At 64.5% G+C, this 23458-nt stretch overlaps 3 protein-coding genes across 4 annotated transcripts in view; 2 read left to right on the forward strand and 1 right to left on the reverse strand.

Moving 5' to 3' along the window:
- Positions 1-741: 741 nt before the first annotated feature.
- RNF207 (ring finger protein 207) lies at positions 742-5301 on the reverse strand. Its single transcript, XM_050909266.1, has 17 exons — positions 5111-5301; positions 4845-4977; positions 4613-4757; positions 4448-4529; positions 4302-4377; positions 4085-4210; positions 3910-3956; positions 3708-3780; positions 3534-3602; positions 3295-3363; positions 3058-3179; positions 1813-2002; positions 1548-1733; positions 1414-1465; positions 1199-1316; positions 1045-1125; positions 742-957 (listed from the first exon to the last, which is right to left on the reverse strand). Exons 1-17 carry the CDS (start codon positions 5299-5301, stop codon positions 804-806), a joined length of 1914 nt encoding a protein of 637 aa, XP_050765223.1. The 3' UTR covers positions 742-803.
- A 1435-nt stretch (positions 5302-6736) lies between these two features.
- Positions 6737-9314, forward strand: RPL22 (ribosomal protein L22). The gene is made up of 4 exons (XM_050909402.1): positions 6737-6784; positions 7211-7315; positions 8107-8231; positions 9096-9314. The coding sequence occupies exons 1-4, from the start codon at positions 6773-6775 to the stop codon at positions 9238-9240; spliced, it is 387 nt and encodes a 128-aa protein (XP_050765359.1). The 5' UTR covers positions 6737-6772; the 3' UTR covers positions 9241-9314.
- Positions 9315-10970: 1656 nt separating this feature from the next.
- CHD5 (chromodomain helicase DNA binding protein 5) overlaps positions 10971-23458 on the forward strand; it is a 31005-nt gene continuing 18517 nt past the window's right edge. Inside the window, exons 1-8 of one of the 2 annotated variants that reach the window (XM_050909620.1) lie at positions 10971-11028; positions 15050-15229; positions 16076-16194; positions 16748-16986; positions 18332-18456; positions 20271-20394; positions 22347-22513; positions 22598-22819. In XM_050909620.1, coding sequence (XP_050765577.1) covers positions 15065-15229; positions 16076-16194; positions 16748-16986; positions 18332-18456; positions 20271-20394; positions 22347-22513; positions 22598-22819 — 1161 coding nt within the window. In that variant the 5' untranslated portion in view covers positions 10971-11028; positions 15050-15064. Of the gene's footprint in view, positions 11029-15049; positions 15230-16075; positions 16195-16747; positions 16987-18331; positions 18457-20270; positions 20395-22074; positions 22149-22346; positions 22514-22597; positions 22820-23458 lie in introns of those variants that run through there. The other variant, XM_050909621.1, reaches the window with a different exon arrangement.

Raw genomic sequence — 23458 nt, forward strand, 5'->3', positions numbered from 1 at the left:
CCCCTCGACCCTAATGGGCGAGAGCGTGCCAGCGCTAGCTCTGACCCCGGTTCCAGCTGCGCGGCGGCAGGGTCTGCCCAAGGCGGGATGCGTGGGCACCGAAAGAAAGGGATAAAATTCCCCTTGAGCAAAATCTTCAGAGCCCTCTCGGTGCTTTTGAGACCGGCAGCCTCTCTTAACCTTTTATTTTCCCGAAACCTGTGACTGGAAGCTCGGTGAGGAGACCGGAGCTCACCAGGCGCGGGGAAGGCGTCCGAATCTTTAGTGAAAAGCCGGAGAAAGCTGTCAAACCCTGCCCTCCTGCGCCGCAGCAGTCGGTAAGTTTTTAAATAGCGCAGACGCGCAAGGAGCAGAGCGCCTGTTTCTAGCGCCCTGCCTGTGTTTTCGCTCCGCTGCCTGTCGGCGGTTCGCAGGACGCTCTGAGAGCCTGCGGTGAGCTCCCGGCTCTGCCCTACGCCGGGTTTTTTTGTTTCATTTACCCCATGTTTGCAAACTTTGTGGTTTTAAGAGTGGCTGGACGCCCGGAGCTGGCAGGCCCCGTTTTTTCCGGGGCGCAGAACCAAGCGGACAGGTACGCTTGCGCCCTTTTATTTCACTTCCGACACACGAGAGGGAGAGTATAAAGACAATTAAGGATTTTTCAGACGAACGCAGTCGCCCTAAGGCAGGCTTTTGATACGCCGCAGACACTGTGTGCCCGGGCTGCGTTTTCGCTCGTGGCACAAGGCAAGAGGAGCCGGTTCACAACTGGGGCACGGCTTTTGTGCAGCGAGCGGCTCCGCGCCCTCGCTCGGCGTCAGGCTCTACGGTGCAAGCTCTTTCCGGGCGGCGCTCTCGGTCCCGCTTTTCGGCTGGCCCCTGCAGCAGTCTTTGCTTTTCGGGGAGGGGTCTCCGGGGGCAGCGCCGGGCGCGCAGCCCTCCCCGGGGCTGGCCGGAGCCCCCTCCTTGCCGCTGTCCCTGGGGAAGGGAAGGTGCCTCGGCAGGGTCAGCGGCCAGGAAAGGGCAGGGAGGGAATTCGGCACCCGGGCGCTCGCCCTCGCCTACCTTGGCGCCGCTTTGCTGTCGTCGCAGATCTTGAGCAGCATCTGCGCCTGTTCCTCCTTGGGCTCCCGGTGCTCCTGCAGCCTGCCGCGGGACGGGCGTGAGCCACGGCCGCGTCCCCCCCCGGCCCCAAAACCCCCTCCCCTGCACCCCTCACCTGGGCTCCAGCCGCTCCTTCACCTTGGCGATGGAGCGGACGTAGGGCGCGATCTGCTTGGTGATGGTGGTCAGGCAGCTGTTCTCCTGCCGCAGCTGCAGCAGGTCGTGGAGCTGGGCTGGGGGGCGAGAGGAGCGGGCCGTGGCCACGGCTGCCCCCCCGCCCCCGGAGCGGGCACGGGGGGTTCGGGGCCGGGGGAGCGGGGTCGCCGGTACCTTCATAGATCTCCTGCTCGTTTGCCACCCGCTGGTACGTCTCCTCCCAGACCTGGAAGGGGAAGAAGGAGCCGGGCAGCGTGCGGCGGCGCGGCACGGAGGGACCCTGCTCCGCCGGGACGCGCCGGCCGTACCTCCTCGAAGACGCTGCGCATCATCTCCACGGCGGAGTAGTGGGCCGCGATCTGCACGTCCATCTGCAGGGACTTCTGCAGGATCTCGCTCATGATCTCCGTCTTGATGAGCGAGTGGTGCTTGGTGAGGTCGCGGTGCAGCTCCTGCACCTGGTCCTTCAGGCCCTGGATCTCCGTCTGCAGCATCTGCGGGGGCCGGGGGGCACCGCCACGTGAGCAGCACCGTCCCCACCCGTCCCCACCCGTCCCGACCCGCGCTCCCTACCCGGTAGGTGTTCTCGTAGTTGCGGCAGTGCTCGGCGAAGGGGGTCTCGCGCCCCTCGGCCAGCAGGACCTTGGTGCTGATGTACCGGTGCATCGTCGGCTTCCGCACCATGGGGCCGGCGGACATTTTATCGCCGGCGGGGGGGCAGCTGGGCACCATGAGGGTCTTGGAGCATTGGCCGCCAGGGAGCCTGCGCGGAGAGGGCGACAGGGGCGCGCTGCAGGCGAGCGGCGGGGGCGAGGTGCCAGGGGCCCGCCGCCGGCTCGGCCCCGCTGCCCCTCGCCCCCGGGGTGCCTGGGGACGCACCAGCCCCGCACGTAAGCACGCGAGGTCAGTCGGAGGTGCCTTACGCCGCCCCGCAAGTCGGGTTTCCGTGGGCTGCTCTCCCGATGCCTGCGGCTTCGGGATGAGCTGCGGCAGGGAGAAGGCAGGAGCCGAGCTTGGCACGCTCCGGTTTCTAAAGGGAAGGATGCGGCTCGCTCCCTCACCGCCGGTATCTCCTGGCCCCTTGGCAGGTGCCACTGCCTCTGCGTCTCCCCCATCACGCTGCCCACCGCCCCGGCTCTGCTACCCCACCGCCATTGGTCCTACCGTGCAGCGCCGTGCTCCCCCTGCCCGCGCCGGGGCCAGCAGCCCCCAGGAGCTCAGCCGCCCTGCGGTGCCGAGCCCCGCCGGGGGCGAGGAGCGGTCCCCATGGGGTGGCAGTGCCCGTTTGTCCTCTCCGGCCGGGAGCGCCTGGCAGGGCCGGTGCTGCCGTGACATCAACGGGCCTAAATATATCCCGAGCGAGGAACGGCCGGGCACTTCCCTGAAATTCTGATAAAAATAGTGGCGGGCAAAGAGGCTGCGGCGCCGCGGGCGTGCGGGCGAGCAGGAGCTGGCTGCGGCGCAGCACCCGCGGCAGCGGGGGCAGAGCCCTCCGGGGACCGCGGCGGGGGGCCGGGCTGGGGAGCAGGGTGCAGGCTCACCCAGGCACCCTGCTGCCCGCCCCGCTGCCAGCCCTGCTGCCCGCCCCGCTTCCCAGAAGTGTCACTTGAAGCCCCCGCGCCTGTCGTTCGTCAGCGCAGCTGTGCTCCCCGCTGTCCCCGCGCCACCGCCGAGGTGACAGCCTCAAGGGCAGCAGCGGGGGCGAGCTTGGCGTGGCAGGATGCCGAGCGGGGATGCGTGGCACGGCGCGCGGCAGGGGACGCAGCGGCACGCGTGGCAGGATGCGCCCCGGCCCCGGGTGCGATCCTAGCACCTCACATGTTCGTGCCAGCGATGCCGGGACCGATGCCGCCGGCGCTGCCCACCACAGAGCGGCGGGGGCTGAGCATCAGCAGGGGCTCCAGGCAGCGGGCGAACTCTGCCTGGTACTCGCTGTTGATCTGGGGGGCGAGACAGGGGCGAGCGCGGCTGGGGCCGGGGCAGAGCCGGCAGCCGGGGCTGCCCGCAGGGCGCTGTGGGCAGGGGCTCGGCCCCGGGCGAGCGGCAGGGCTCTACCTTGCTGGTCTGGGCCGGCCGCAGGCGGTGCGGCAGCTTGACGATCCTCTGCAGCCTCTCCATCAGTTGCTGAAAGGCAGCGGCGAGGCGCGGTGAGGGGTGCCCGGCACCCTGCCCGTGAGCCCAGCACCACGGCAGGATGCTCCGGCTGCCTCACGGCACATCGGCAGGGTGCACTGGCCACCCCACGGCACCGCGGCAGGATGCTCCAGCCACCCCGCAGTGCTGGCACCACTCACGTAGCCCAGGTCCAGGAACTCGGCTTTGTTGGCGGAGCTCAGGAATGCCGAGCAGGTCACCAGGTGGACCTGTACACAGGGGGGTGTCACCGCCGGCGCCCCTCGGGGCCGTGGCAGCCCGGCCCCTGCCCGGCTCCTGGGGCCAGGGCATCCCTGCCCGGCCCAGGGCCCTACCTGCAGGGTGGGCAGCAGGGAGGCGAGGTGGGCGAGCTGCTCCTTGAACGCCTTCTCCTTCTCCTCGTGCTGGCTGCAGCAGAGCAGGGTATGGCCCAGCCTTTGTGGGGCACCGGGGAGCCATCCGGCCCCAGGGTACCCCAATACACCCCGGGAAGGGGGGGGACACCCTTGGGAGGGGGCTCAGCCCGCGGCCCCTCACCTCTGCACGGCTTTCAGGAGCGTTTTCTTCCTCTCGGAGAGCTGCTCCTGCAAACGGCACGGCCACCCTGTGTCCTGCGGCCACCCCGGTTCCCTCCTGCTGCCCCGGCTCCGCCGTGCCCGTGCATGGCGCGACCCTGGGCGCAGGGCGCGATGCGCGGGCGGTTGCCCCGCACCTGCATGCGGCCGAAGAGGGAGTTGATGGCCGCCTCCTCCTCGCTGGCACTGTTGCGCACCTCCTCGATCATGGCCTTGAGGAGGACGATGGCCTCGCGCGTGGAGGTCTGCAGCTCCTTCACGGCCTGCCCGGGGGCGGCGGGGCGGCTGCGGCGCTGCAGGCAGCACTGCACCCCCATACCCCCCCCTTCCCCGAGACCCGCCGGCACAGCCCACCATCACCGCCTGGTCCAGCCGCTGGCAGCCCTGCATGTACGCCGTCTCGATGTCGATGCAGTGCGCCCGGCTCTCCCTGCGGGCACGGGCGTCAGGGCACGGGCCGGGATGGGGCGCGGGGCGGGCGCGGGGCCGGGGCCGCTCACCCCTGCATGTCCCTGAAGCAGTTGATGCAGAGCATGGACTTCTTCTCGGTGGAGAACATGATGTAGGGCTCCTCGTGCAGCGCTGCGAGGGACGGGGGTGTCGGGCAGGCTGGCGCGGCACGGCGCAGCATGGCGCGGCACGGCGCAGCCCGGCACGGCACTCACGGCACTTCTTGTGGATGTCTTTGGTGCGCTTCGAGAGGGAGACGATCTCGTGGCGGGCGAACATCTTGGCGCGGTGGGTCTCCTCGCGGCACGGGGCGCAGAGGGGCTGCCCGCAGGTGTTGCAGAAGTACATGGTGTCCAGCTCCTTCGTGGGGGGGGGGGCGGCTGGCGGCGGGCACGGCCCCGGCGGGGGTCCCCTGCCCGCCCCGCCTGCCCGCCCCGCTGCCCTCACCGCCTTGGCGCAGCGCCGGTCGCAGTTGGCGCACTGCACGTCCTCCTCGCCGTCGGCCGAGCTGTCCACCAGGAACTGCAGGAGCCGGTCCACGGGGGGAAGCCCCGTGCCCCCCCTCACCACCGAGGGGTGCCTGCGGGGATGGGACGGGGACAGGGATGGCGACACCCGTCCAGGGCAGGCTTGGGGACACTGGGAGCAGGCTGCCGGCCGCGTGCCCTGGTCCCGGCGTCCCCCCCCGTCCCCGGGCAGGGTCCGTCCCTTACCCGCAGAGCGGGCAGCGCAGGCGGCCGTCGCTGGCGCGGCCCCGCAGGCAGCTGGCGCAGAAGTTGTGGTAGCAGTCGAGCAGGCAGGGGTGCTGGTAGGGCTCGTGGCAGAGCAGGCAGACCAGCGGGTGGCAGTTGGCCTTCTCCAGCTCCGAGCAGCTCCCCAGCGGGGAGAAAATGCCGCCGGCCATCTGCGGGGCAGAGAGCGGCCCCCCCCGCGCCCCGCTTCACCCCCTGTGCCCCCCGTGCGGCACCGCTCTGCGCGAGCACCGCGGCCGCCGCGGAAAGGACGAATCCTGCCCCCCCCGTGAGCCGCTGCCTATTTTTAGGTTATGAGCTGAGCGGCACGAGGCTGCCCCGAACGCGCCCCTTCCCCCGGGCACCGTGGGCTGGGGGCAGCAGGGCCGGGTGCCGTGGCCCCCGGGGTGGGCATCCCCAGAGCGGGAGCATCCCCCGGGATGGGGTGTCCCCTGCAAAGGAGCGTCCCCCAGCACAGGGGTGGGGGATCCCCCAGGACTGGGTGTCCCCCAGGAGGGAGCGTCCCCCCGCGACGGGGCCTCCCCTGCCCTGGGATGTCCCCTACGATGGCAGCCCGGCAGCGAAGGCAGCCAGCTGCCCCACACACCGGGGAGCCCCCGGCCCGGGGGGCACCGTGGCCAGGCGAAGGCTTTACCTCTCCCCGTCTGTAAGCCGGGGGATCGGCCGTGCCGTGCCGAGTCAAGCCGTGCCGCCGCTCCCCGCGCGCCGGCTGGAATGAGAGCGATGCCGAGGCGGCAGGGCCTGGCCGCCCCCGTGACGTGGGGCCCCCTGGCACCGCCGGACGGTTGCCACGCCACGGCCCAAAAATAGCCCCGCGCGCTCCTCGGCGCCCTACGGCGGGGACGGCCCTCGGGGTGCGGGGACTGCGGGGACACGGGCCCCGGGGTGCAGCCAGGCTGCGGGGACGGGGGCATCCACGTGGCCTGGCGATGGCTCCCGGGAGGTGAGGGTGCACCGGGTGGGCAGTGACCGGGGTGCCGGGACACGTGCACCCGGCGGACAGTGACCGGGGTGCCGGGACACGTGCACCCCGGGGGGCAGGGGGTTACCCTGCAGGCAGCACGGCGCCCCGGGGTGCAGGGGTGCTGCCACCGGCAGTGACCGGGGGTGCAGGGACACGTGCACCCGGCGGGCGGCGAGGCGCCCCGGGCCGCACCGTGCTCCAGAGGGGCCCCGACCCCTCGGTCCCTGCCAGACCGATCCCCTTGTCCTTGCCGCCCCCGATCCCGGCCGGCCCCGGTCCCCGGTGCCCCGATCCCCCGCCGGGCCCCGCCCCCTTCTCGCCGGCCCCGCCCCCGACCGCGGCCCCGCCCCCCCGCGCTGCGTGCACCGCCCAGCCAGGCAGCACTATGCGCTCGCGGGGCAGTCAGAGGCGTGCGGGGGACGGGGGGAGGGGGGGGGGGGGGGGGGGGGGGGGGGGGGCGGAAGCCATCGACGCGCTCAGCGGTCGGCTAGGGCGGCCTGCGCGCGGCGCGCGGCGCGCGCGGCGGCCGGCGCGCGCCCCGGCGGCGGCGTGGGCGCAGGCGGCGCGGCGGCGCGGCGCATGCGCCGTGGCCGCCCGAAGGTGTTTCCGCGCAGGCGCGCGGCGCGGCGCTCCCTTTTTGCCCCTTCGCTGGAGCCGCCATGGCGCCCGTGGTGAGTCTCCGCCGGCGGCGGGCGGCCGGGCCGGCCCCCTCCCTGCCCGCCCGCCCTCCCGCAGGGGGCCTGCCGGGCCTCCGCCCTCCCCCACCCCGCCCCCGGCCCCGTCTGCCCCGGCCCCTTCTCCTCCGGCCCGGCGCGGCCCGGCCCGGGCCTGCGCGTGGGGCTGGGCCTGGGCCTCCTCCGGGCCCGGCCCGCCAAGCGCCGGGGGGGCGAGCGGCTGGGGGGGGGGGCCCTTCCCTCTCCCCAAGGCCCCTGCCCCCTTCCCTTCTTCCCTTCCCCCGCCCCAGCCCGGAGCTCGGCCCGGTCCCCTTGCTTCCAGCCTGGAGCTCGGTCTGGCCCCCTCCCTCCTCCCCGCCGCCCCCGGGCCCGTTGCTCGGAGCGGATCCCTCACGGCTCTCTTCCCTCCCCTCCCCGCTGCAGAAGAAGCCCGCAGCGAAAGGTGGCAAAAAAAAGAAGCAGGTGTTGAAGTTCACCCTGGACTGTACCCACCCCGTGGAGGATGGCATCATGGACGCCGCCAACTTTGTGAGTGCGGGGCCTCCCCGGGGGCAGACGTGACGGCCCTGCTGCCCCCCGGGCCTTTCCGTGGGGGGGGGGCTGCTGGCTCCGCTCCCAACAGCGTGCTCCCCCCCCCCCGGCAGCCCCCGCCGCCCCTCCTCTCTGTTTCTGCCCCTCAGCACGGCGCAGCGTAAAAGCCTGCGCCGCTCGGAGACGCCCCGCAGACAAAGGGAGCCGGGGTGATGCCGGAGGCTACGAGATGCTTATTGTTTTTAAACACTTGGTAGTTAAAGCACAAGCGTTTTCCCCACCTGTCGAACAGTATTGCCGTTCGTCCCTCGCGGGGTGAGTTTTCCGTTAGGCTGTGAGGATCTGCGAGGGCAGGGAGCGCTGCGTTTCAGCGCTGTCCGATGAACCTGTTTTCGTTCAGACTGTGCTCGAGTACGGGTTTGAAGCGCAGGGCTGCGGCTGAGGTGTCCTCGGAGGATCCTAACCCAGCCGTCGCTTCGCTGGCTGTCCCCTCGGAGGGCAGGAAGCGCGTCCCTGCCTCGCTAAGCCGGTGCATTCGGACTTGAGGACCTCGCTTAGGCGCGGGCCTGAATGGGCCGGTCGGATTTGTTGCGGAAGGCGGTGGCGGGCTCGGAGCCTCCTGGCCTGCAGGAAGGCAGCTTTCCTCCGCTTTGCCTGGACATAACGGCACTCCTCTCTCTTCCCCAGCTCTAACAAAAAGCCGAAGCGCCGGGCACGAGCGAGCTGGGGAGGCCTTGTCCGGCAGGAGCTGGCGGCCCCGGCTAAGCGGCGGCGTTCCTCTCTTGCAGGAGCAGTTCCTGCAGGAAAGGATCAAGGTGAACGGCAAAGCGGGTAACCTGGGCGGGGGCGTGGTGACCATCGAGAGGAGCAAGAGCAAGATCACGGTCACGTCAGAGGTCCCGTTCTCAAAGAGGTGAGGCGCAGGGCAGCCCCGCGTCCCGGCGGTGCTGGTTGCCGTCACGAGGCTGCTGCCGGCACCCGGAGCCGCGGTCGGTCGCTGCCGGCAGCAGTAGGCCCTCGGTGGGGGATTGCCGGCGTTCAGACAGGAGCCTGGCTGGCAGGAGGGCCCGGTAGCGAAGAGACGTCTTGGTGCCGGAGTTGTGCCAAGACTCTCGGTTAAACGCTGCGTGACGCTCGGTGTGGTGGCTGCTGTTCCCAAATGATCCTCAGCCTGCTTCTCGTGGCTGCCTGTCCTTTGTCTGGCTTCGATAAATGTGGTTTCTGCTGCGGCAGAGGCGGCTCGGTGCGGCGGCTGGAGGTCTAAAACGGTGGGAGGAGGAAAACTGTGTGGTGTTGGGGCAGTGCCCTGCTCTGCAAGCACCCGCGTTTCACCCGGCGCGGTTTCTCCGTGTTGGTGCCGCACCCGGCACGTCCCAGCAGCTGCTGCGGGAGCCGGCAGCGGTTAGCCGCCATCCGAGCGGAGCTTCGCTGCGGCGGGTTGAACCGGTGGCGTGGAAATAAGGGCGTTGTGGTCGCAGCCTCGGAGGGCGAGGGGAGGGAGATGATTTCCCAGGCTCCGTGTCGCGGCGTTGCCGGTGCGATTCCCCCGGCGGTGGTGTTTCTTGGCAGAAGCTTTGCCGGGACATGCCTGATGGGACGCGTTGCTCCCGGTGGAGGTGGAAGCCCACGGGAACGGGGATGGGTGTTTGCCAGCACCGCCGTGCCGGGGGTCGCAGGGTGGGCGGAGGGCGTCCCGGGAAGGCTGCTCGGTGCCGCTGGAGAAACGCTGCGGATCTGGGGGTGCAAAACCGCTTCCGAGCCGCGCTTCTCCCCGCAGGTACCTGAAGTACCTGACCAAGAAGTACCTGAAGAAGAACAACCTGCGCGACTGGCTGCGTGTGGTGGCCAACAGCAAGGAGAGCTACGAGCTCCGGTACTTCCAGATCAACCAGGACGAGGAGGAGGAGGAGGAGGAGGATTGAGCCGGCCCGCCGCCCGGCAGCCATTTTGTACAGTTTTGCTTTGCTGGAATAAACGGCGGGGAGAGTTGTTGATACCCCCGCGCTCCGCTGGCGGCTGGCGGGCCCCCGGGGGGGGCTGATTTTGGGGGGGATTGGGGGATTTTCGGGGAGCGCCGGGGAGGGGAGGGGGCTGGAGGCGCGGCGGGGCGGGGCTGGGGGCGGGGAGGGCGGGGCTGGGGGGGGTGTCACGGGGTGGGCGTGGCGCGGCGGTCGCCATCTTGGCGCGGAGCGGCCTCGCCCGCCGCTCGGCCCCGCCGCGGGCCGCTGCCGCCGCCCGGCATGCGGGGGCCGGCGGCCGGCCGGGAGCTGCTGGACGACGCGGAGAACGAGGAGGACGTCTCGGGTAGGCGGCGGGAGGGGGAGAGAGCGGACGGGGGCGGCTGCGGGGCCTCCCCTGAGGAGCGGCCCGGCCGGGGGGGGAGCCGGCCTCGCCCTCCCGGCCCGGCCCCGGGGCGGTCTGCGCCGGGTGCTGCTCCTCCAGCTCAGCCCCGTTGTCCTGACGCCTCACGAACGGGCGGGGGGGGGGGGGGCTGGCAGCTCTCCCAGGCCCGGGCTTGTCCCCGGGCCGCGCCGGGCCCTCCCGCCTGCGGGTCTGGCTCCGGCCGGAGCGTCGGGCTGCGCTCCCCGGCCGGGCACCGCGGGGCTGCCGCGGTTTCCTCTGGGAGCGGCGCCGGGGGGCGGCCCGGGTCCTTCCCCGGGGGCCGAAGAGCTGCCCTCCCTCCTCGCTGCGAGCCCCGCGGAGGGCAGGCTCCGCAGCCCCTTCTCCGGCGGGACGCGGGGCCGGGGCTCCGTGCGGTGCCCGGGGAGGAGGTGGGCTCCCGGCTCCTGCCCTGCCCCGTGAATTCGGTGGAGCTCAGGCGCCTGCCTCGCCGGAGCCTGAACCGGCACGGCTCGAAGTCGAACAAGAGCTACGCCCCAACGACCCTGGAGTGTTATTACCGTATAAGCTTGGAAATAAAAAAATAAAAAGACTGATGTAGGCCTTAAAGAAATGCAAAGGCTGGACAGGATGCTGGGAGTCACTGGCGAGCGCTGGGTTCGGGGAGGTGACGATGATGGGAAGGTGAGAGCGTGTGTTGGGACTGGTGCCTCTGCCCGGGGCCGGGGTCCGTGAGCTGGCGTACGCAGCCCGGCCGGGTGCCCGTGGCGCTCCCCCAGCGCGGAGCCATGACACACCAGCCTCCCGTGAGCCCTGGCACACGTCTTCCACACGAGGCCCTCCTCTTCCTTGTTCACCTTTCATTGAATCCGTTTTAACGGGCTCTGCTTGGAGATCCGACAGGTAAAAGCCTAACGCTCCCTATTACCTGCGGACCCAGATCGGTAAGAGCAGGCAGCGCGCGGGAGCATCCCCGTGCCCCTGTCTCCCGAGAGCGAAACGCAGACTGCCAAAACCTCGGCTGTTCATGTGCGAGCGGCAGCGAGGAGCTGGGCACGAGAAGTGCCGGGGCAGGCACTCCTGGGCAGGGCTCTGCCGGCGCGAGGGTCTCCGGGAGAGGCCGCAGAGCTCCGGCGTGATGCTGCCGCTCGGGTGTGCTCCTCTGCGAGGATAAACGCGAACGCGGTGTCCTGCGTGCCTGTGCAATCCGTCCGCGTGAGCTGTCCCTTTTGTCCCCAGAAGAAGATGATGGGGTGCTGGAAGGACTCGATGAGTTTTTCGCAGAAGAGCAAGTCGCTGTGCAGAAAAAGAAGAAATCCAAGAAGCTGAAAGACGGCAAGGCTGCCAAAATCAAGAGGAGGAAGAAGGAGGTAACGCTACATGCTCTCGCACCGGGCTGGGGGGCTGCTCTCGGCTGTGGCACAGAGGCAGGCTGCTCAGGGCGCTGCTGGCGGGCACCTCTGGGGTGTCTGTGGAGGGAAAGGGGGGGCGTTATCGGGGTGTTCCCTCGCCGAGCAGGTGCTCTCCTGGCCCCGGGGGGTGACCCAGAGCCAGGGCAGGAGCGGTTCTTGTCCAGCTCGGAGGCTCTGGGGTGGAAATCGGCCCTACGAGTGGTCTCTGGAGAGCGGCTGGGGGAAGAAACGGCCACCGTACCTTCCGGCAGCGACGCGGCTGCCCACCCCCTCGGGAAGGGCTCGGCTGTGGTGCATACATTGGTGTGTGCGATGATACCGTCTGTCCCCGTTTGTTGAAGCCCTCCTGCCCGCGCTGCAGTGCAGCACCTCCTTGCCGTTGTCTCCGGGGGCAGACAGTAAATCTTTCTGGCGCGTCCTGTACCGACGCGGCGTCGAGGAGCTCGTGTTTCTGAGGAGGGAGATGCAAACCGCCACGTTGGGGGCGCGACCGGGGCAGGGCTTGGAGGTCTCTGCAGACGTCGGTGTCAGCCGTGCTCTTCCAGGGCATTTTGCAAGCCAGGCAGCATAGGGGCTTCAAGGATTTGGCACGTAGCAGGGCTCTTGGGCCTTCTGTAGGAAAACAAAGGCGAGGCGTTGTGTCCTTGAGGATCAGGCCTTCCCGAGGCTGCACTGGGGGTCCGCTGTCTGGTCGGGAAGGCTGACTGGCGCTGCGTGTGCTCTGCCGGGGCACCCGGCTCGGACACGGCGCAGTCCCGGAGCTGGGCTCACTGCCGCGTTGTGCCGCGCAAGCTCTGCCTCTCGCTCTGCCATCCCCGGGCAGCACTGGATGCGAGGATGGGAGCAGACATCTTGTGTGCTGGCCCTTTCGCTGACTAAATGCAAATAGGCTGCTGGAAAGAAAGGGCCAACAGCCGAGGTTCTTCAGCCCCCTTCCCTCCCCAGTGATGCTGTGGCTGGGGAGAGGTCACTCATCCAGCACAACTAGACACATTCCCCCCTTCCCTTGCCAAACCGGGGCTGAACGATGCTGATCTCCTCCGGTCATCCTCTCCTCCAGCCACTCCCCGTGGGACTTGTAAAAACAGATTGGCTGGACGAGGTAGCGCATTAAAGTGCTTTTGCTACTGATGGGAGCTTGATGAGCTGCTGATTTAAAGGAAGCTGATTCTGTCCTGCACTGCGTTGCCTGCCAGCCTTTTGGAGAAGTCACGGCCCCGAGGAGGCTTTCTTCCTTCATGGCCGCGGTGATGCTCTTCCCCTCCTGCAGATACCACACAAAGCTGGCTCAGGCCCTCTGCCTCCCTGTGCCTCTGCCATCGTTGGGTGCATTTTTTTCCTATGCCGCTTTTCTGGGGCAGGGGGGGGGATAAAATAAAACCCCGTGGTATTTTCACCTCTGTTCGTTTTCCGTCAATGCCGGCCTGCCTGAGCCCAGCAGCAACATGTGCGGCTTGTGCCGAGCCTGACTGCTGCCTTACTGGGGGTGGGGAGAAAAGAACAGGCTGAACGTGGAGTGCGCTTGGTTTTTTTAATTAATGCCTTGCGTGGGCAGCGTTAACCAACCTTGGTTCCCCCTGTGGGAGACTGTTTCCTCGTCCACCGAAGCCAGTGAGAAGCTGGTGCTGTAGCTGTCGGTAAGGACCGAGCAGCACCCAGGCTGCCTTTGGGATGAGGAGATAAAAGAAAGGGGGGCCTTGAACGGGGCTTCCTTTTCCTAAACTCCTCCTCCGGAGTTTTGTAGGGTAAGTTGGCTTTCCCCCTGCTAGAGGAAGGTGGGAGCGAGGTGCAAGGCTGCGATGTGGGGCCGGTGCCTGCGCCACGACTGACTGACGCCCCGTAGTCCCCCGTGGTTCCATCATGGGAGCGTGGGGCAGGAGTGCCGCCACGCTGCGCTTGCACGGGAATTCGCCTGCGCCAGCCGCAGTGGAACTCGTTCGGTTTGCGGCGACGCTGGCGGAAGCCCTGCTGCAGGAATTGGTGCTGCAAACCCCTGGAAAAATCTGCGTAAAATAACCAGGCTGCGGTTGGAACCTCAGCATATGGAGATGAAGGTCCTTGTCAGAGAAGGGAGCGGCGAGAGGGGGAATTTCAACCTGTACTGCAGCAGTTACCATGGCAACCAATTATTCCATGCCAAATTACAACTGTTTATAACCCCGCTGAAGGAAAGGCTCGATTTGTTCTGAACCAAGAAGGACCAGAATGCTATAATGGCCGCGGAGAGAAAGCACGCCTTGGCAGCCGTTGGTGTGGGGCATTACGATGAACTCCTGTTGCCGGGGCGGTGGCTCCGGGCAGGAGGGCCCGGGGCGGAGGGGGCCTGCCGGGCGGCGGTGCCGAGCCCTCCCCGCGGTGCCGAGCCCTCCCGGCGGGGCAGCATCCCGCTGAGCTCTTGTGCTGCTCCGCACGCCGGCGTGAGGGCTCTGCCGACCAGGTCCGGAGCACTCCGGGTGGGACGGAGGGATGCCATAACGCACGTATCCTCTCGTCCTTGCTCGTATCCTCGGTCCCTGGGACCCGAGCCCTCCGCCCAGCCCTCCTTAGGGTGGTAATGTGGTTGCTGTCAGGGTTGTGCAGCGGGTCACAGTCTTTCTCCCAGATGGAAACCTAAACTCTGCCCGACGGGTCTCCACTCTAGCTCTCCCCAGCTCGGTGTAGCCGTCTGAGCCTGCTCCCTTCTGACTGTGGGGAAGCAGAACGCGTCCGCCGGCCATCCGGCAGGCCCAGGCCTTTCTGAGGCAGCTGGCTCACCGTGCTGCTGAAGCTGCGCGTGACCGAGTCCCCGCTGGAGACGGGGGGCTTCCTGCGGCCGCCTGTCTCCGAGAGCGAGGGAATCCAGCCAGGCTGACCTGACTTACCCTGCTCTCCTGCCCCTTTCAAGACTCTCTGTGCATCCACCGGGACTCTCTTGTTCGCGTGACAGCTGAAATCCTCCTGTAGGCACACAGTCCTACTGCAGCACGTAGTGCCCGGCCGGGCAGAAAGAGAAAACGGCCACAAAGCAAAAACCGAGCACGTTACCTGTCTGGTGAGCTAAAAGGTTGCATGTGACTGAAGAGGTGATTTCTTCCTTTCCGGTAGTTTCTTAGCTGTTCACACCGTGGTAGAAGAATGTGACTTTATTTGTGTAAAGCCGGAAGCAAACACAAGACGGAACATCACGTTACCTGTGTTACAGCAATTAAAAGCGTTGCCTAAATGTTGCCTGTCTGACAATTTAGGATCTTTTAGCAGAGCAGTTAGCTGCCTCTCAGAGGCGTTGCTCTTTGGTTTTCTACGCAGCTGTTTTTAATGCGCACATTCCCTGACTTGGCTTGCTGTCTCCTGGTTTGCTGTTTGTACCGCCGCTCGCCAGAGCCGTACCTGGACGCTGTGGTCTTGCAGCATCTGGGCGCTTTCAGAGGAGCACGTTGCCTGCTCTGCCTCCATGTTGTATACATCCGTACGGCTGTGGCTCAGCGCTGCTTCTCTTGCCCGCCTCGGTGAACGACTCTTGAGGCAAAAGCATGAAGGTTCCGTGCCGTATACCTTGGCCTAGACCAGCTTTTCCAAAACACAGTTTTATCCGTATTGCAGGACCTTCTCCTCTTGTTTCCAGTGCTTCCACGGGGCGTGGGTTGCCTTGCGTGAGCAGATGTGTTTATAGCGTTCCTCGAATGGAGAGAGGGAATGGCTCCATTTACAGGTGGGGACTTGGGGCAGAAGATTAGCTAGGGATCACGCAACTGCCCTGAAGAAACGCTTGCAGATAAACCAAGGATTTCTTTCTGTCTGTGTCTCCTGTGGTCGGGTGCTTCTTGCCATTCCCAAATTTGATTTTCGTGGTGTTTTCCCCCAGCGTAACGGCAGGGTTATTCGAGGGAGGGTTGACTGTGGCTGGTGACAGGGCTTGCTTCGTGCTGGCTGGGAGGGTTTGTTGGAGGAGAGCGGAGGGGGGCAGGCCCTGCTCTTTCTCCACTGGCACTTTCTGTTCTAGGGGAGCAATGATGAAATGTCAGACAACGAAGAGGAGATCGAGGAGAAATCTGAGAGTGAAGGGAGTGACTATTCCCCCAACAAAAAGAAGAAGAAAAAACTGAAGGACAAGAAGGAGAAAAAGCCAAAACGGAAGAAGAAGGATGAAGAGGAGGATGACAACGAGGACGGAGGTCTAAAGGTACCAAAGCTTCCTTTACCCCGAGCTGGTGCTAGAGCATGAGCCCTCGGGTTGTGGCCAGATCCCTGCCAGGGCTCGAGCCACCTCGTTCAGCGAGTCACCGCGCGAGAGCCGAGCCGTGTTTTCTGGCCGGTCACCTTGCGTGGGTGGAGAAGTTCCCTGTGCGTAACGCAGGGCGGCGTAAGCAGAGCGCTCGCCGGCGGGCTGACCGATTTGGCCGCGTGGCGACGTGCGCTCGCAAGTCCTCACGGTGCCTTTCGCGGTGACGAAGCCAGCGTGTTTTACTCTGAGGTTGGAAGCCTAGTCAGGTAGCTTGGAGCTTCTGACAGACGGCAGCTTCTCCGTCTGAGGCAGCTTGCCTTCTCGGATCATCTGCCCACATCCTGTCAGTAACAGATTCATCGCGTCTGAACACGGGGACAGAGAGTGACAGAGCAGCTCGTGCTTGGGGAAGGTGGCCTGGGGGTTTCATGAGAAGTTTGCCCTGGGTTTGGTGAGGAAGGGATTGCAGACGAACGGCTGGGAGAGGAAAGGTTGTGTTTCCCTGTTGTTTATCTCACATGCAGAGTTTCTCAGAGACGTGAAACCTGCCAAGGCTTTGCATTGTATTACGTGGCACAGGGAGCGTTTGGATGATGCCACGTTAATTTGCTTCTTGGAAGTGTGTGAAGCTGTAGTTTATTAAGCACTTGTGCCCGCTCCGTTTTGTAAATCATGGAAACAAATCCCTGCGTGTGGCTGACTAGGGAGAGCGTTTGATACGGAGCACATGACAGACCCAGGCTTGCGCTGCTCGTCTGCAGAGCCGCAGTCATTTATGTTAACGATGTCTCTCTAAATCTACAGGAGCCCAAGAGCTCAGCCCAGCTGATGGAAGAATGGGGCCTCGATGACGTAGATTACGTTTTCTCAGAAGAAGATTATCATACTCTGACTAATTACAAGGCTTTCAGCCAGTTCCTCAGGTAGGAAACTGTAGGTCTGGATGGGGCCTTGTGTGGCGGTTGAGGTTTGGGCCTTGCTCGGTCAAGCGGGTGAAGTTGTGAAGTAAATTCTGCATCGCGTGCTCCTTGTTGCTTCTCCCCGCCTGACTCAGTCCTCGGGACTCCATTTGAATTGCAGGATTGACTGGAAAACAGCTGAAGTGTTTCCCTCTCTCCAAAAGCCCATTTTTGGTGTGTGCTTCTTTGAAAAGTTTCATGAGAAAAATTGAGTAACAGTAGTGAATTTTTGCTTGTACTGCCAGCCATTCAAAACACAACAGGTATTTCAGGGAAAGGCGGTCTCTGAGGAAGTTTAGGCGTGCCCCCTTTTGTATAGGTTCTTGTTTGAGAAAGCTCTGGTGTCTGCTGCCTTTCCGATGGAGCTGCTACCAGTGGGCCACAGCAGCCTGCTGCTGCCAGCCGTGCACCGCTGGTGCATTTCTTGGGCTGAAGTACCAGCACACGACGAGCAGGAGCAGACGCGCAGCGAAGTGTTTCTGTTAAGGCGTGCTTTTCCCTCTCACCCGCCCTGCAGGCCTCTGATCGCCAAGAAGAACCCCAAGATCCCCATGTCCAAGATGATGACCGTGCTCGGTGCCAAGTGGCGCGAGTTCAGTGCCAACAACCCGTTCAAGGGCAGCTCGGCGGCAGCGGCAGCGGCGGCCGTTGCTGCAGCTGTGGAGACCGTCACCGTCGCCCCGCCGCTCGCCGCCAGCCCCCAGCAGTCTGCCTTGCCCACCGTCATCAGGAAGGCTAAGACCAAGGAGGGCAAGGGTAGGTGCCAACCGCGGTGGGCTGAGCGGAGGGGCTGCTCTCACCGGCGGCGTACGGCCCGCCTGCCGGGCCTGCAGAGCTAGCCAGCCGCATCTTCAGGCTGGCAAAGGTGGCAAAGCATCTCCGGGCAGGAGACGTGCTTCAGCAAAGCGCGGAGGCGAAGGTAGTGCCAGAGGTGTGTCTGCAGCTCCCGTTTCCCTCGCAGAAGTCCTAGAGGGGGCCGTGGTTCGTCAGCCGCGGCAGATCGCCCTGGCAGGCTCTGGATCTTCTGGACTTTTGGCACTTTGTGGCAATTAGTGCTCAACTTCATTCTTAAATAAGCGATTGGGCCGTGTGTTTCTGTGCCCTCTTCTCTGCTGGGGGATTCGGCAGGGTTGTAAAGCCCTCCAGAAACCAGCGGTATCCTCAGAGTCCGGTGTCCCAGCTGAAGAGGATTTGTAGGTTAGGAAGGCTAGGGCAGAGGTGCGTTGGCAGAGCAGGTATGGTCTGGCCAGATGAACGTGCACTGTTTGGCAGTCGAGCCGGGTGCTTTGTCTCTGAGATGGCAAGGAGTTCAGTGATGGAAAGGCACTGGCAGTAAGGCTGCAGCTCTTTTCCAGAATTAAAGGATTTATTCTTCTGGCAGTTGGGTGGAAGGCGACTGTCTTCAAAGCCTGCTTGCAAGGAGCGAGCCAACCATATAAATCTGCAGTAGCTCCTCTGGAAATAGTCTGATTTGCGTTGAAAGGGTCTCTTGCTGTCAACCTTTCTCTGTTTCTGATGGCAGATTGGTGCTGCTTTCCCTGCGCTCGGAAGGGGCTGTGCGAATCGCTGTAGAAGCTGGGCGGTAGTGGGAAAGGGAGGGATCTCCCTTTGTTTGCGCCGTGTTCCTCCTTGGGAAGGTTGCTGTTCTGCTTGTGCGGTCGTCAATTCCTGATGCCTCAAGAGGTTTTGAACAAGCGGCTGAGAGCTGGCAGCTGACCGAGAGCGCAGCTTGCAGCAGCCTTCCCGTGCGATGGGCTCAGCGCAGCGTTCCTGCCGCTCCGTGGCAGCCGCCTCTTTTCTCCCCGCCTTGCGGACCCCTGAGTCCCTATCTGGAATTCGCAGCCCTGTGGTCCCTGGGCTGCGGTCCCTCTCCTGGATCCCAGGGCAGATGCTTTCCTCCCCCGATTCTTCGCGAGCGCTGGGTCTGGGCTTGCAGCCTTTTGCCCTGAAGGATGTGCTCTGTGGACGGTGCTAGCCACTGCCCTGCTCCCCGTGGTCCCCAGCGCGCTCTCATCGTCCCTGTAAATCCTGGGGTTGGGGTGGGGGGTGATTTGGGGGACAGCTGTTTGTAGAGTACCAAACAAGTCTTCTGTTTCTCCAGGTCCAGGCGTGCGGAAGAAAATCAAGGGCTCCAAAGACGGGAAGAAAAAAGGGAAGGGGAAAAAGATGGCAGGCTTGAAATTCCGGTTTGGAGGAATCCCCAGCAAAAGGAAAAAGGGCTCCTCTGTAAGTGTGCGCCACCTTTTTCGGCACGGGGCCTTGGGTGTGGGGGGGCGCGGCAGGGAGGTGCCGGGACAAGCCCTCCCCTAGAAGCCTCCCTCGTGTAGGGGGTGTCACGGCCTCGTTCATGCCCCTCTGCGAGGCGCCGGTCTCCGATCAGCACGTTTGTTCATCCCTTTGAGAGCGAGCTGTGTCCGGGCTCAGATCTGTAAAGACGTCGTGTCTGGGCGCAGTTGCTGCTAAAATCACATAACCACGTTTCCTTTCGGTGATGAGGTTGATAATGCCATTGTTTCAGATTCCATTTGCAAAGGAATTCTTCAGGGCTTGCACTCCAGCTGAACCGTACGTCAAAGAGAATTATCGAATGCTTTAATTGCGTTAGCATAGCCTGCCTCCGGGCATCCGGAGCGTAGCCCAGGGGTACCAGAGCTTCCCAGTAAGAGCACGGCAACAGGGCTCTACTGCAGTTTGTGTGCTGTGCTCTTGCCAGCACATGAATATCGGGCGCGTTTTAAAGAATAGCAGAGCATTTTAAAGAAGAAATCTCTTAAACAGCTATTGAATAGGGGTGGAACTCTTGTAGGTCTTGATAATATTATTGATCAAAGTCCTATTAGTTCACCCTTATTGGAGCTCACTGACTCTCTAGCTCTGGTTCGTGTAACACAACCTGTTTGTAAATACCTTTGTGCGTCAGAGACTGAAGCAAAAGGAGCAATGCGAGGCAGCCACTCGCTGCTGCGTTTTTTCAGTCGCACGTCACAAAAAATTCATCCCGTCTCCGGGCGCGCTCTAGATCTGTGCGTTCACCTTCCTGAGGGTTACAAAGAGCTTGGGCTTGCTCCTGCAGCTGGAGCGCTAAGCACCCGATTAATAGTGTGCAAATCGGGGATTTGCATGCGTAAGTCTCCAGAATAAGAATTCAGACATGTTCTTACGTTTTGACGCCATTGAATGCTGGGCCTGTTTAACTCCTTTCACGTTATAAGGAAGGTCAAGCGTGAATGCCTACGTGCACGCACACAAACGGGCTCACACAAGCTCAAACGGGTGTCGAGAGAGAGAGAGAGGGAGCAAAGTTCTGCCCCCAAGAAGGGGGCCCCTGACTGCACAGGAGTGGGAGCAGGGGGTCGTCCCCCCACGTGTCTCTCTTTCGGGTGTCTGCACCCAGGACAACGTTGCCACAGCAGCGGGCTCTTGCAGCTGGCCGACGCCTGCGAGACGCTGAGCCTTTCCCAACGTGCCTGGCCCGCCGCACCATGCGATACCTCCGCACTCTGCGCTAGCGGGGACGGCAGGCTGCAGGCGAAACCCAGAGCCCACCTCTTGTCAGGGAGGCCGAGCAGGGACCCGACACCTTGATTTATGTATTTTAACTGTGCTCTGAGATGTGCTCGGGGAGTGCACGTTGATGGTGCTGTGAACTGGACAGGCTGTCCCTGTGCTGTGCTGAGCAGTGCAAGGCAATTGCCTTCGGGCTCTAGCGATAGTCCGGCTCTACGCTTACCGATTGCCTGGCTGGGACATCGATCTGATAGAGGAGATTTCCCTGCTTCCCGACGCCTTGTGACACGCTCCTATGAGCCCCGTCCGTCGGTGCCGGGAGCGCGCTCGCCCTGCCACCATCCCTGCTGCTCTGGCTAGTCTATTCACGTGGAAAGGAGGGCGCCCCGAGGAGCTGGGCCGCTGGTCGATGATCCCGCCTGGGTTTGTGTGGGTGTTTGGGGGTTTGTTCCGCTGCAGAGCGGCGTTCTCTGGGTGCGACCGCTGGGATGCCAGCGCTTGGACTGTGTGTGCTTTGGTTTTCCCTTCTGCAGAGCGAAGAGGAGGAACGGGAGGAATCCGACTTCGACAGTGCCAGCATCAACAGCTCCTCAGTGCGCTCCGAGTGCTCGGCTGGCCTGGGGAAGAGAGGGAAGAGGAGGAGAAAGAAAAAGAGGAGTAGGCCATCCTTTCTACTCTGTTCCTGTTCTGTTTGGATTTCCCTCTTCAGATGGTGCTTTCCTGGCCTTGGCAGCTCCAGGCCGTGTCTGGCGCTGGCTCGGTGGGAGAGGATGTGCTTGTGCTTGTCTGTGTGTGTGGAGTGCGAGGTGGTTCCTTGGTGTCCAGGCCCTGCTGCTGGTGGGCTCGCGCCCGCAAGAAGGCAGCGAGCGGATCCCGCCGCAGGGTGACGGCTCACCCCCACGGTGCCGGTGGCGGCGGAGCAGCCCGGCGGCGGGGCTTTTCCGCCGCTCCGCAGCCAGCTTTCCCTCCGGGCCTCTCTCCAGCCATCAGCCACCGCCCGGGGCTCATCTGCCCCCGAGCCAGCTCTGTGTTGCCACTCGGAGTTGCTTCAGGAGAGCTGTGGTGGCGGTGCTCTGCCGTGCCGTGGCTCGCACAGCCTGCCTGCCTCGTCTCGCTGCCTGCTCGCAGCCCCAGCCACCCAGGGCGGCTGAGCCCCCTGCCCGCCCCAGCACCTTGCCTGCGCTTTGGGTGCCGGGGTGCGTCACAGGCAGCGTGGGCAGCCAGCACCCTGCCTGCACGTGTGATCCCGCCAGGATTTGTCCTCTAGCAGCAAAGTTCCAGAATTTGTGGGGCTTCCAGGGAGGTGATTTTCTGAGGAGCAGCCCCTGGAGAGACACGGCTTGTGGCAAGCTCCCAGCAGAGTAGGGCAGGCTGCGGGTGAGAAAACGTTAAGAGAAGGGACTTTTTGTCTGTGTGAGATGTGCAGTCAGGCAGTGGGCAGGCGGTAGATCTGTGGTAGCGATGTAGGAAGAGGGAGGCACGCGAACAGCAGTGGAAAGCATCTGTTGGGGTCTCCCAGCGGCTGCATGGCCACGTTTGTGTGTGTATTCCTTCATCCTTCCCTCACGGAGGGCTGTGGGTGGATTCCGCGTGATGGCACCTCCATCCCCGTGCTGCCGTTGAGAGCAGCCCCGCTGCGCCGAGCTGCCCCAAGCCGTGCTCCGGCTCTGAGCGCCGATGGAGACTGCTGGGGCCCGGCACTGCCCTGCCTGGCTTCCCACGCCGTCTCTGCCTCCTGTGCCGCTGCAGGACGCGCGCTGCCTTTCTACTTTGTGTCCTCATTGGGGATGAGATGCTTCAGATCCAGGCGCATCCTTTGGCTTCTTAGCTTTGCCGGCGGGTTTTTGCTTCCGAGAAGTGGAAGGGCGGCTTCTGGGCTGGGGGACGGTCAGGATGTGATGCTGGCCAGCCTCCCCGTCGGTCAACGAGGCAGGGCTGGCCGGCTGGCTCCACGTCTCGCGCGTGAAGGGCATCGCTTCTCCTCCCGGCTTGTTGCCGTACGAGGGCCCTCGTGCCGGAGCTAGGCAGCTCCTGCCGCGTGCTGGAGGAGCGGAAGGTCGGAGGTCTGCGCCGGGAGTTTGTGGCAGAGCTGGGAATTGAGACGAGCCGTTCCGGTGCTTGCAAGGCCTCGTCCCTCCCGTCCTCTTCCCGTCCGTGCCGGGTTGAGAGAGCTCCTGCCTCTGTGCCAGTGAGCACCCAGGAAGAGCAGCGTAGTCCCAGGAGGAGGAGTCCTCCTCCTCCTGCTCGGCCGTGTCACCCTTGCATGGTGCGTTTGCAGTTGGTGGCGCTGGTACCCGGGGAGGTTTCTCTGACTGGCCTCCCTTGCAACCTCTCCAGGTTCTGGCATTCTCCATTGAGAGCCTGAAGGAACCAAAGGATGATACAGTGTGGAGAGAGAAAGAGAGACAGAGGTGAGATGATGCTGTGTGCAAAGATGAACTGTGGTGCTGAGGGACAGAGAGGTAGGGGGACGTAACAGGAGGGGTCCGAGGCGAAACGCTTTCCTTATTTCCTTAACTGTATCGTAGAGGAGCAAGCGTCCCGTTCCCTCCCGGGAGAGCAGGCAGCTCTGCCGTCCCTCTGACTGTACGCCTGTCCCTTGCTTGCAGTCGAAGAAGGGGACGGGTACGAGACGGACCACCAGGACTACTGCGAGGTGTGCCAGCAGGGAGGGGAGATCATCCTGTGCGACACCTGTCCTCGCGCCTACCACCTCGTCTGCCTCGACCCCGAGCTGGAGAAGGCCCCCGAGGGCAAGTGGAGCTGCCCCCACTGCGTGAGTGGGGTCGGGGCCCCGTGGGGGCAGGTGGGCGGGCGGGCGGCGGAAACCCTCGGCGTTACGCTGGCTCTGCTTCCCCAGGAGAAGGAGGGCATCCAGTGGGAGCCGAAGGAGGAGGAGGAGGAGGAAGAGGAAGGCGGCGAGGAGGAGGAGGAGGATGACCACATGGAGTTCTGCCGAGTCTGTAAGGACGGAGGGGAGCTGCTGTGCTGCGACACCTGCCCGTCCTCCTACCACCTCCACTGCCTGAACCCGCCGCTGCCAGAAATACCAAACGGTGAATGGCTCTGCCCTCGCTGTACAGTGAGTGTTACCAGCATTCCTCGCCCCGTCCCTGCTCCTGCACCCGCCCCGCCTGGCCCGGGAGCGGGTCTCCTGGCCGCCACTGCCCCTCGCACCCTCTCCCCGTGCCCTGCTGCAGGCCGGCGTCCTGCCCTCTGCCACAAACCCCCTCCCTGGAGGAGCATCCGTGCTGGTTGCCTGCGCCCGAGGGCCCTGGACGGCTCTGGACGGCTCTGCTGCCTGCACGGTCTCCCCGTGGCGGCTTCCCTGCCAGTTTTCAGATGGGATGTCAAGCCCCATTTGATGTGTGGCCTGTGTAGAGAGACCTTTCTTGCTTGGTGGCAAGGCCCGTCCCCGCGGGGGATGCAGCAGTGTCACGGACACTTCTCGGGCACGCCTGCGCCGGCCAGCCTCCGCCCGCCCCACGCACCCTCACCGCCTCCGTTCTGTCTGCCCCGTTAGAAATAGCAAACGAGTAGCTCTGCCGGGACCTGGGCCGCGCTTTGCTTGTGCCTAGGGGCGGTGGTGGTGTTTGCGGGGTGAGATAGATGCAGCCAGGGTCTGGCACCGTTCAGGTCACCCCTTTGCCACGCTTGGCTCCCTGAGGCTGGGGGTGAATCCACAGTTGCTCTCCGCCCTGGGCTTTTCCTCTGGCAGCAG

Source organism: Gymnogyps californianus, chromosome 21, assembly GCF_018139145.2.
Source record: "Gymnogyps californianus isolate 813 chromosome 21, ASM1813914v2, whole genome shotgun sequence".
In the NCBI taxonomy this organism is placed as follows: domain Eukaryota; kingdom Metazoa; phylum Chordata; class Aves; order Accipitriformes; family Cathartidae; genus Gymnogyps; species Gymnogyps californianus.